At 36.1% G+C, this 13,170-nt stretch overlaps 1 protein-coding gene across 2 annotated transcripts; it reads left to right on the forward strand.

The window, feature by feature from the left end:
* Nucleotides 1-744: 744 nt before the first annotated feature.
* On the forward strand, nucleotides 745-11,995 carry LOC113107534 (leiomodin-1-like). Of its 2 annotated transcripts, XM_026270122.1 has the most exons (3): nucleotides 745-1,175; nucleotides 3,146-4,849; nucleotides 10,588-11,995. In XM_026270122.1, the coding sequence occupies exons 1-3, from the start codon at nucleotides 915-917 to the stop codon at nucleotides 10,612-10,614; spliced, it is 1,992 nt and encodes a 663-aa protein (XP_026125907.1). In that variant the 5' UTR covers nucleotides 745-914; the 3' UTR covers nucleotides 10,615-11,995. The 2 variants fall into 2 exon arrangements, with proteins under 2 accessions (XP_026125907.1, XP_026125906.1); XM_026270121.1 differs by lacking the exon at nucleotides 10,588-11,995 and having other exon boundaries at nucleotides 3,146-4,962.
* Nucleotides 11,996-13,170: the final 1,175 nt, after the last annotated feature.

The following is a 13,170-nucleotide window of genomic DNA, read 5'->3' on the forward strand; positions in this document are numbered from 1 at the left end:
AATTAGACTCACTTGTTGATTTCGCGCTGTTTGTGAAACGTCGAATAATAATATGTATACAGTAAAATAGCTTCCTTACCAAGTAAAATACTGGTGAAAGCTCTGCCATCTAGCGGTGATTCATACGCATGTCATTTCATCTGGCAGCAAAAGCCCATTCCTCCAAAAACAAACCAAACAAAACACATTTTCTCCATTGCTAACACTCTAGAACTGATTCAATTTGCATAACTTTCAAAACGGTTCATGTAATTCTCACACAAAGACCATTTTTTTGGAGGGAATATATATATAGAGTATTTAGAGTATATATATATATATATATATATATATATATATATATATATATATATATATATATATATATATATATATATATATATAACAATTTACATATTTTTACACATTTTAATTTTGTTCCATGTTTTCTACAAACCACTACACAGACAATAAAAGGTTCAGGTTCAATCACGTTTTCCTACAGAAAACATTAAGCACATAGCCGCCCTAATAATAAACCCAAGCCACACAATGAACACTCAATCAATCAACACACATTTTCCCATGTAAAAAGTAGCAAAATTTCGGTCAATGCCTGGTTTAGGGAAAGTGAAAGAAATACGACACAATTCTTACAAACTTTTGAGAAAATAATATTAGGGGACCACTGATGTACAGGGACACTATCTGTCTGACAGATAAACGCTCTCTCGTAATTATTTTGTGCGTGTGCGCAGGCTGCACGCGGTCACGCAGCCGTGAAGGATCGCGCGGAATTAGTCTTGGCGCTCGAGCTTGTGCTGGAGCCCGAGATCGGCACCCCTTTTATCATAGATACTATTTAGAGTCGGCTGTATTCCCGCAGATATCCAACATTACACTCAGCCTGTCAACATTAAATATATCCAAAGAAAATGTCCAGACTAAAGGTCTCAGAGAGTCAGGGGAGCGAGGAGTCGGACACGGAGCTGCTGCTCGAGACGCTCTCTCCGGATGAGGTGGAGGAGCTCGTGCGGGAGCTCGTTTACATCGAACCAGACCCGAATGTACCGGTGGGACTCATTCAGCGGAACCAGACCGACAAACTGCCATCCAGAGGATATGACAGAGACGCTATGCTGGACTACTGTGAGCGGGAGACCAAGAAACTTATCCGGAGAGAGCTGAGCGCAGAGGTGATACTAATTAATTATTATAATAATTTTATATAATAGTAATAATAATAATTATTATTATTATCTAAAATATTATTATTACTATTTAAATAAAATTTAATTACAATTATATTTATAGTTAAATGTTATTATTATATAATAGTTTTTTTTTTTACTTTAGTTCACACAATTATTTTCTTTATGTTTATTGGTAATAATATTAATAATAATAATTATTATTATTACTACTACTACTACTACTACTACAGTAATGATACATTTCTTGTACAGAATAACGCTACAGTATTCTTAATAATTTGACTCGTTTTAAACTTCACTACAGGATATTTTCAGTGTTTCAGTTCAATTGCATGCAGGGAGATGAAAAGCTGACCTGTGGTCATCTGTAGTTCAGTCTCCAACTGTTGAAGATCTCATATATTTGTGGATCTGTGAACAGTGGCTGGCTGATTTAGCACTGAGATCCCTGTTAATCAGTATGGCTTACATGCCTGGCATTCTGTCATGATCCTATGTATCAACACCCATTTTGCTGCACACACATGGCCCACTAAGGGACCCTAATGGCATATAATGTTGCCATCATCTGTTGGATATGAAGTTTCCTTTGCTTTAGAGTTTGACTGTGCTGCATATTTACAAATCTTTTTGTACTTCCAAGTGTGAACCAAAGCTTTTTTTTAACAACAAATCTCCAAAACATTTCTGACAAGAGAAAGTTATTTCAAAACACATTTAAATTTCTCCAAGTATACATTTTTTTCATGCACTTATGTTTGGAAACAGTATAAACTTATCTTGGGGGAAAATCCTAAGCATGCAGTTGTTTTTTACAGCCTTATGTCTTTAAAAACATTTAGTATCATAGTTAAGTTTATTGTTATCTGGTAGAAACATTCTCTCTTCCTTTTGTTGGTTCAGGGTGATGGTTATCTGTAATTGGCACTCCATTTAAACCATGCAAAACTAACCTTTAACATCAAAGTTGCTGTATTCACTTCTACATCCACCCTAATATGATTTCTAAGAGCATGCCCTTAAAAATTTATATTTTGTAGAGTAACAGCCGAACAGATGGTCTGGTCCTTCTGGGATGGTGTTCCTTGTGATTTTGGAGAGTGATAGTTGTGGTTTATGTGATTAAACAGGTGCTAATGAAGCACTAGCAATGTGAGACATACTCAAGGCCCCACATTATACTTTTAAACTATTGAGTCACTGAAGTGTTTGTTTGAAACATGTTCAGAAGGCAACAGAACATACACAATCTCAGAGGAATATCACAAGCTTCTAAGTTCTGTATGCATTAATTTTTTATCAATACAGAATTGTAAATATCATCTTTATGATCTTATTGATATTCTCCTGTGTCATTGTGTTGTCAGAGTGAATATGCTAACTGGATAGTCACTTCCACATGTGTTCAGTAAAACAGCTGTGAGAATAAAATGTATGTTCTGGTCATTTTTCAGTGGTTAAGAGTGATGCATTTCAGCGATTTGTGAATGTGTTTACTTAAAGCTTGGTCTCAGTGAGGCTTTGAAACTGTCAAGGACAGAATTCCTGTCCTGAACGTTCCTCCCTTTGCTGCCTTACAAGGGCACATCTGAGAGTTTTAACACTGTTTCAAACAATAGCTTACAAATCTGCACGGTACGTTCCCTTTTAATGACCACAAAAAATAACTCACTCAGTCCAGCTGGGTCAAGCCACTGGTTCTGTAATTATTCTAGATAAGTTTTGTTTGTTTGATGTCCCCATGGATTTAACGGTGATGTTGATATTTATCATTAATTACACACAAATGAAAGCAAATGGAAACGTATGTGGAATGCGAAAGTGGTGATTAAAATGTATAGAGTCAGATAACAATTAGCCGAAATCAGATATTTAAACTATCTAAAGACAAACAGCTTCTCAGATTTAATGTGCTGTGGTGAATTAATAATGTTTTTTTGTGTTTAATGAAGGGAGGGGATGGCAAAAGGAGAGATCGACTCCGCAGGATGAGGAGCAGAGAGTTTTCCAGGTCACCGAGTGACGATCCTCTTGACACGGAGAGCAGAAATACTGAGAGCGAAAAAGATCAGGATAGAGCAAGAGAAATGGAGGATGACTCTAAAAATGTATCTAATGAAGACAAAAAAGGCAAAGAGAAGAGAGGGGAGGAGGAGAAGAGAGAAAAAGAGAGGATAGGTAATAAGACAGAAAGTGGAAAGGAGCTTTCTAGAAAAGATAGAGGAAGCAGCAAAACTCTTGACCTCATATCTAAACTGCAAGAGAAAAAAGATGATACAAAAGAAAGAGGGAGAAAGGAGGGGAAAAAAATCAGTGAAAACTCCAAAATACGAGGGTTGGTCTCCAAACTACAAGAAACAGAAGATCGAAAAGTAAAAGACAATAGGGCAGATGTCAAGAAACAATATGAAAGCAGAAATAAAACCATAGAAGATCCAAAGAACAACAGAGCAGAAGGAAGAGTAAACATTAAAGATGGAGGAACAGAGGGAAAGAAAAGCAGATCTGGAAAAATAGAAGAAATAAGCAGAAGAGAGAGGGTAGAGGAGGATGAGAAACATCACTCACAGAGAGATACAACCAGAGCACAGAAAGAGAGTGAAAAAGAAGAAAACAACAAGGTGAAAATATCTACCATTTCCAGCCATAAAACCTCATTGAACTCTTATAGCACGGATGACCGTTCTGTTACCACTGAGGAGGACGAGTCTTTTAGTGAAGATGTTGACAGTGACACTGGCTCCAGCATGTTTGAGGACCTTGTGGAGCAGGTTCTCAGCAATGACCCTGAACTAACAGAGCTCAACGTCAATAATTCAGACGCCATTAAGAGAGACACCCTGATACAGTTTGCAGAGGGTCTTCGCAGCAACACTCACATCAAAACCTTCTGCCTTGCAAACACAAGAGCGGATGATCATGTTGCGTTTGCCATCGCCGGAACCCTACGAGATAACTCCACCCTGACCAGCATCAACCTCGACTCGAATCATTTGACAGGCAAAGGCATCCTGGCCATCATCAACTCTCTCCAGCACAACAGCACGCTTATGGAGCTGAGGTTTCATAACCAGAGACACATCTGCGGAGGGAAGACGGAAATGGAGATGGCCAGAGTCTTACGGGACAACTCTTCACTGCTGAAGCTGGGGTATCACTTTGAGCTGGCCGGGCCCAGGATGACCATGACCAACATCTTGAGCCGAAACATGGACAGGAAGAGGCAGCAGCGGCTAGAAGCGCAAAAACTCACCAGACAGGAGACTATGTCCAGGCCATGTGATGTTAAGAGCTCACCTGAGAAGAATAAGCTGACAATATCGTCCATCAAGACTCGTAAGAACGACTCTAAATTTGCTGCCCTCTCAAAATTCACTTCTGATCAGGAAACTCCAAAAGCTCCTCCCACTAAGTCACCGTCTAGACCCCTCCCATCTGAGGTACCTGGGAAGAAAGAAGGGGCAACAGGAAGTCGTCAAGCTCCTCCTCCACCCCCTCCTGGCCCAGCGTTAGATGTTCAGGCCCTGAGGAGGTCGCTGACCCCAATCTCTCAGAAGAAACCAGACGGCAGTGCAGCTGTCCGACAGACGGACAGGAGCTCCAGAGATCAGCTACTGGACTCTATCAGAAACTGCAGTATGAATGCTCTCAAAAAGGTGACACGGACATCACATTTCATTTCTACACATGCCAGTACATGACCAAACATTTAAACACCACCATCTCAATAAGAAGATGTGAAGGCTTCTTTCTACAGCATTATATTCCTAAGATATTTTAATGCAAGTTACACTTTTATAATGTTTGGCCCTCTACACTCTGTGAACCCAAAATTCTGTCTTTACTTAATTAAGTAATATTGACTAAACATTACTTAAAACTTTTAAAGTAATTAAAAGTTTTGGGCATATAAATCAGAATGTAAGTTCATGTAATTTGTTTTCCTACAAAATATGTAGGAAAATATGTCTAACAACTTAAACTTAATATTTCAAGTGTAGTTAACTCAAAATCGTAATTTATTAAAACAGCTTAAAACAGCTTGGTCTTTATTTAATGTGTTTGGCCGTTCAAGCAGTTCTGCCTTGCAACAAGAGAACTAGTGCAGATTGGCAATTGCAAAAAGCGCGTCATCTCTCTTCATTTTGTATATAAAAAAAACAAAAAAGATCTGTTTCTTTTTTTTGTTTTGTTTTTTTATTCAATTTAACTGAGTAAAGAGTGTCCTAAAACTTACTTCAAACTGGTTTGAAGTAAGTTTTAGGACACTCTTTAATCAGTTAAATTGAAGGAACAAGTTTACTCGATCAGTGGAGTCGAGTCAACTTATTAGGGTTTTCATTGTAGCGGTTTGAGACCGTTAAAAATCCTCTCCCATGGCCTCATGGGATATTAAAGTGTCAACTGGATCAACACTTTAGTATCGCGCAGTAAGTAGTAGATCACATAGGTACTTTTTACATTCTGAATTCTACAAATATTACTCCTTTAACATACCGTTTTTCTAGGGAATATTGCGAATTTGGATGCAGTCTCGGTTTACTGTGTGCGTACTTGTGAGTGAAATAATTTATACTGACAAATCATGACTCATCATTAAGTTTTGTACTACAATTTATCTTAAACTTACAAAAAAACAGGAACAACTGGAATTACATGTATACAAAAATCATATAGCCTTAAATTAATACTTTTAAAAATAACAGATACAAGTATGTACAGTTGGCTTAGTCTGTAATTTAAGTGTGAGTTATTTGTTGTGTTTAAAGTGGTTTGAAGATGACACACTTGCACTTGGTATTGTTCGAGAGTCTTCTGTAGAGAACGTCTAATGTTGACAGAGACTGAAAGTGATATGGAGATTATTAATTAAATTAATAACCTCATGCACACAGTCGCACATTTACAGTTCAACTTCAGTTGCATTAGATCAAGGTTTAAAGCACTGTTCAAAGTTAGTATAGGGACCAATTCTTACTATTAACTAGGTAGCACTTTATTTTACAGTCCTGTTCCTCATGTACATACTATGTACTTATTATTGTAATTACAATAACTACACTCTAAAAACTGCTGGGTTGAAAACAACCCAATTTGGGTTATTTTGACAACCCAGCGCTGGGTCAAAAAGGGACGAACCCAGCGCTGGGTTATTTTAACCCAACCAGTTGGGTTATCATATTTAACCCAGCCTGCTGGGTTGCCATTTTTTATGGTTTAAAATGACTATATTGCAGGGTTTCAAAAACCAGAGCGGGTGTTTTTTATCACTGTATTTCAGAAGGAAAACTACTGTATTTAGAAAATGTTCGATATCATTTCGCATGTGCTTGATAAGGCAGTGTTTGTGAGCTCAGCACCGCTCTGCAGCCGTTACCGGAGAAACCTACCTCTCCCGCTCTTAGCGCCTCCTGCTGGCAGAAAATAAACTCGCAGAGTGCAGCCATGTGGGGAAACAATGCATTTCTACGTTAAAATTAACCCAAATTGAGCTAGGCATTAAACCTACAAATGTTGTTCATTTTAAATATCACTTTTACACACAAATAATAATTATCAAAAGGAAAATAATTTATTAAAAACAAGAGAAAAGTCAAAAAGTAACATGTTAGAAGAAATGCAGAAAAGGATGGCATTAACAGCTACAGAGTTCATAAACAAAGCATTGAACATTTGATGAATATAACTTAAGATCAAATTGGACTTTGTTCAGTTGTATATATTGTATAAAAATATACGAAAACACATACAATAAATTTACAATTAGTTAGGTTCTTTACCAACTATTCTGGCATGACAGTACACAAATAAATCACAACATTAACTTTGATATTATAACATTTAACAGACGCGTGTGTGTGTGTGTGTGTGTGAAAGAATGTGAGCAGGTGTATGAATGACAGAGTGTAAACTCTTCTACTAAACAACACAGAAAAAGCATTTAACTTTTTTTTTTTTAACAAATTATACACTTACAGTTTGTTTCATAGTCCATTAATACAGATCATGCATCACGGTCAATTTTCATGATCTCTTTAGCATAACTGATGTAATCATGAAGAAACCCCATCAGCACAGCATCTGACATCTTCTACATAATCCAGGGCAGCGTGCTTCTTTAAAACCACCGCTGCATCAGTTTAGGGGAAAGAAGATTCTCCTCTCTGACCAGCATTCATCCCAGTCACCGCCTGCTCTTCATCAGTGGCCTAAGAGAAACACATTTGAAAAAATTAAACATTTAATTAAACTATCCATTTTCAGGTAGAGGTGTATTCACATCCGTAAGGATAGGTAAATAATCGGTTTTAAAGTTTCAACACTTTGTGTGGTTGTTTAATGTCTGTCTATCACAGCTCTCATGAAGTCTATAATGGCAGCACTAGTGTGAGGACAGGTGATATTGTTTGAATAAATATTGCTTTCAGAAAGCTTCTTTACTGAAACATTAAAACAGACATGACATTCACATACCTCACAATATTCATGTACGTGGAGGGCTGCTCTTCAAACCGTTAGTTCACCAAATAATTAAAATGTTCATAATTTACTCTCCCCATGTTTTTCCAGACTCATACAAAATCTGCTAATTTTTTGGAAAACGTATGAATATATTTAATATTCTCTTTTTGTGTCCTCCATTGCTGGTCTGGGAGACCAGTATTTTATTTTGAACATACATGTTTGCTATCATATAATTTTAGATGTATTCATATATAAATATCAGAATTTACTTCTACAATAACTCTATATTTATGAAGCTTGAAAATACTGATTATCTAAACTATAAATGGATTAACAAATATTATGAGAAAACTAAAAATATATTAATTTATGTTGTAAAGACAGACAAAAGTCTTATAGGTTTGGAAGGACTTGAGGGCAAGTAAATGATTTTTTGTGTGAACTTTACCTCTAAGAGCGAAGACCAAGAATGATGACTCTCCAAATCAGACAAGACAACTCCAAACTTGGTTTGATTTCTGCAATAAAAAACACAGACATCAATGGTCTTAATGAAATGAGCAAGTAATCACACTGTTGTTGCATCAAAATGTGAAGTAAACCGGCAGAAGACAACAGAAACATTTATTTTCTAAAAATAACTAACATAAAATCTCAAAGGAATGATGCTCTCCCATGTCTCTTGCTTTTAACATCTACAAAAACAAAAAACAAACATTATTTTACTCTTAGTAAAACACAACAACAACTGATAACATGAAATTATGAAGTTTACTTGCCTTAAACGATCTTTCCCTCTCTTCAGAAGAAGCTGAGAAAACCACCTCCTCACACAAGCAGACTTCTGTGTCCTTAACTCCAGTTAGTTTGAGTTCTGCAAAGAGGGACATCAATGGTTTCAATAAAATATTAACATATACATACATATATATATATACATACATATATATATATATACACACACATACAGACAGACATATATATACATATATATATATAAAATCACACTGTTTTTGCATCAAAATGTGAAGTTAACAGGCAGGACACAACATAAACATTAATTTTCAAAAAAAAAAAAAAGTAATAATAACTTAACTTACATCAGTCTCAAAAGAATGAAGTTATCTTGTCTCTGGATTGCAACATCTAAAAAAACAACAACATTATTTTAGTCTTAGTAAAAATAAAGATAACTTGATGTTATTCTGAAGTTTACTCTCCTTAAACCGTCTGTCCCTCTCTTCAGAAGAACACATCCTCCTCATCCTCACACAGGTCTGTGATTCCTCACACAAACAGCTTCTGTGTCTTTAACTCTCAGCGCGAGGACAATGAAGATACAAACTTGACAAGTCTGAAATATTACATGTAAAACATACTTTTAACAGTTACCACTTCAACAGCCTCAAAATAATTATGCTAGTCTTTACTACACAATGCCGTTTCCTTTAGGAGACAAACATACATTCAGTTTAACCGCGACAAATTCACATGAGCGTAACCGTGACCATAACCGTCTGTTAACGCCTCAAAAAGTACAGATAATGTTAAATCTTATGTAAATATGACAAAATACATTCACAGACGTTATATTAAAAGTACATCCTCCGTTCAGTACCGTTACATGAGGCAGTTAAGACCTCCGTGTCTGAGGCGAAAACCGCGTCCGTTTTTTTTTAAATATATATATATATAACGTTAAGCTCCTTTGTTTCCGCCTTTCATACAACCGGGTAAACAATAAAAGATAACTTTACATTTTGAATATTTACTTACCATAGTCTTTCACTCGCTTCTCGCTTCTATCACGCTGAGAAAATGGCGGCTGCTCGCACTGGAGACGTACGATCTTGACGTGACGTGCGTGCTCTCCTTCACGTCCGCGTCCTCAACCCAGACCCGCTGGGTTAAACATTTTTTTTTTAAACCTTATTTTCAACCCAAACTTGGGTTAAAACATCCCAAAGTCCTATCCAACGGCCTCAACCCAGCAGTTGGGTTGAAAAAACAACCCAGCGTTTTTTAGAGTGTATGTAATAACTAGGTACTAACCCTGAACCTACCCCTAACCCTACCCCTTGTATTTACCTTGTGTTACCAGCACTTTCTGAGATAAATACACTGTAAGTATACTATAAGTACATGTTAGTACACGTACTGTAAAATAAAGTGCAACCATTAACTATATATTAGTATGCCTATTATTAACATATTGGCTGTTTATTAAAGTACATATTCTGCATGACCAGCAAATTAGTTTTTTGAGGCGATTGTTGTAGTTTGTAAGTATGTATATAAATAATGGTTTGTTAATAGTGAGAATTGGACCTTAAAATAAAGTGTGACCAAACAAATCTATGTGGATACATGTTGTGACTTAGGAAGAAATTTTATGTCAGATGTTCCCATGCACATACAGTACAAGCATTAATAATCCCCACAATTATTGTTGATGAGATTCACTGTTTTAATTTTTATTTGGATCTGCTTTTCTGCATGTATGATTGTGGTTTGAGGCACCGGTGTGCACAGGGATACAGAACATGACCAAAAAGGTGTTTTTTTTGTGCTGTTGTTTTTGTTTTTACAAATGGTTGTTCTCCAGAGTTTTGCCATTTTAAATAATTCATGGTAAATTTTTCTTGTTCATTGTGGTAACAAACCTGATGCCACACACCTCCAGAGATGCTTTTCTATGTTTACAGATATGAAGTGACATGGTGCATATATGACATTTATTACAAAATATTTTTAATATTGAAATTAAAAATATAAATGATCAAAGAAGACTATATGGGTACAGTAAATAGATGGCTTGAAAAATGGATTTTCACTCTTATTTTTACATTCTAACAAAGTTACGTTATCTTGTATCATATAATATTTTAATATTATAAATGCTTAATCTTCATGTCAATCTTCCTCTCAGGTTGAGATCCCCAAGCGGTTGAGATAGCATCTGTCCAGTGTATGTGCTTCTACCTTCAGATTCCCCAGCAGTCCTCCAGTGCCCCATCGGACTCACTGAATCCTCAAAATGAGATTCTTCCATAACTGGCTTAGACGCTCCGAAATACAGCCAGTTTGGATTATTTGAAATCTGAACATTTGAGGTGGGAGTGGGACACAGTGTGATTTTTCGAGGACTGATTGCTAAACAGTCAACATTCAAGCTGTGAGGAGCATCTGTTGGGGTTCAAGTTTCCTCAGAGAAATTATTTGTCAAATTTATCAGATACATTTTGACTAATTGTTCTAAATTTTTAACACTCTTTAACATACTTTATAATATTCTCATATTCTTTTGGAATGTTTTGGATAAACCTCGCTTCCGCAGAAGATCGACATCACTGCCTGTTCAGCTCCGCCCACTGATTCACCCAGTCAGTCATGGCCAAAAGTTTTGGCAGTGACATACATTTTGTGTTTTGCAAAGTTTGCAGCTTAAGCTGTTGTGGTCTTCATTCACGTTGTTTCTAGATTATTGTGTAGAGTGATCAGATGCATTTTAAATAATTGCTAAAAGCTTAATTGGCCAAAAAAAATTACTTTTCACAAAAAAACGAATTCAATTTTCTAATGACAAGCTAACATTAATTGACTAATATCAGCAGCACCTGTGAATGTGTGAATGAGTACTAATAAACATGTGCAGCCATCATCGCTTCAAATGCATCAAAATGGCCTCACATGCAAGGGAATTGTTAAAAGTATATTTCACATGAAAGGACCATTTACTGGATCATCAAGAACTTCAAGGAGAGAGATTCGACTGCAGTGAAGAAGTCTTCAGGACATCCCACAGTGTCCAGCAAGCACTAGGACGTCTCCTCCTGAGGAGGCAGCTACAGAATCGTGTCTCCAGCAGTCCAGAGCTTGCTCAGGAAGACTGGGACTAAGTTATTTTTTCTGATTTATGTGATCACTATTGCTTAGTCTGTTCTTACAGATAACTTGATATTTATTGTTATTTATGAATTTTTGATCTAAATCACAACAGTGTACATCTATTAGGAATGTGTCAAGCATACAATGTTAGCCGATCATAGCAGAGGGCCTGTACTTAAATCTACAATATGCCATGCCTATTCATACAGTGAGTTCTGATGAGCGTGGTCAAAACAGGAAAGGAAATAGCCTATATTGCTTCTTAATAATGATAAATTATGTAAAAGTCTTAATAACATAATAAGTGGACCTCAGAGAACAGCACAAGATAAAAAACAAAGGCAGATCATAACCTGTTCAGTTCATGAGTTCATATAAAGAATCTCAAAAAAATAAAATAATAATAATGTTATGTTTTTGTTAAATAGTAGGGCATTCAAAATAATATTCTGATTATGCATCCCATATTGTGTTCATTTACATGATCTGTTTGGATTTTTCATCTAGTATTCTGAGATTTTGAGCTTCTGCATTAAATTATATACTGTTTTAAAAATGTATTAATCAGGGTTTCATTATAAATGCTATTCATCAAATTGTTCATCAAACAATCCTCCATTTGTACAAATGACAGCTTTGCAGACCATATACCTTCTATTATTGGGTTTAATAAGATATTGAGCTAAAGGTTCATCATGCATTCTGCAGCATATTTTGTAGTATACAGTAAAGACTGTAGACAACCCACTCCCTCTCACATCTGCAAATGACCAGATCCATAAACAGCATTTAATATTTATCGCTCTTAGCTTTAAAATTAAGATGAGAGCAAGCACACCTGCTTTTAACTGTGATAAATAATTTAGATGTCGCTTGAGAAGTTAGCAAATATGACTCACCAGAGGCCTCTGTGTATGTAATCTTACCTGATGTTGATTAGATGTTTTGACTGTATTGTGTTAGGTTTGATTTCATGAAGCTTGATAACAAATTGCTGAATTAACCACCACAAATGTTTTTTTTAAATGGTTTCATTTAAAAAAAAATGGAACAAGGAACAGTTTTGTTGTTTTCCCTTTTATGAGGTTTATTTTGTGGATAAAGAAGACATATCTAACTGCTGTCTCTGTCCCACAGTATCATTTCATTTTTAATTTTAAGGAGCAATTTGTGTGTCCTACCTACAGGTGGCAGAGGGGACAATGGTGCCCAAATGCAAAGCAGAGAGTAGATGGAATATATAGAGATCATTTTCAAAGTAATTCATTGTCAGTTCTCTGTAGGATAAAATTGGTCTATATGTAGATATTGCGGTAAAGCAAAAATAGCTACGACAAAATAAAATCAGCACATAAAGGAGCATAATTTACGGAAGAGAAAATAAATGACTTGGTAAATGTATTTTAGAGCAGACAAATGTTCACAGAAATGCACAGCCCATGTTTTTATTGGAAGAAAAATACAGAAGTAGCCTACTATGAAAAGCTAAAAGTCTGTCTCCCTCTTTTTCTCTCACGGTGTTTTAACAACACTAAACTTGCGAAATCAAATACTTGCAAATACATCAATGATGAAAAGTTGCAACCACTGCTGATCGACTTCATTTCCTTCCTGAGCCAAAGAC

The sequence above is a fragment of the Carassius auratus genome, chromosome 8 (assembly GCF_003368295.1).
Source record: "Carassius auratus strain Wakin chromosome 8, ASM336829v1, whole genome shotgun sequence".
Taxonomy (NCBI): Eukaryota; Metazoa; Chordata; class Actinopteri; order Cypriniformes; family Cyprinidae; genus Carassius; species Carassius auratus.

What these genes read in the sequence shown, in the direction of transcription:
- LOC113107534 (XM_026270121.1), top strand. Translation starts at nt 915, where the DNA reads ATGTCCAGACTAAAGGTCTCAGAGAGTCAGGGGAGCGAGGAGTCGGAC. An exon ending in GGAGAGAGCTGAGCGCAGAG is followed by an intron (nt 1,176 to 3,145) that starts GTGATACTAATT and finishes TGTTTAATGAAG; the next exon opens with GGAGGGGATGGCAAAAGGAG.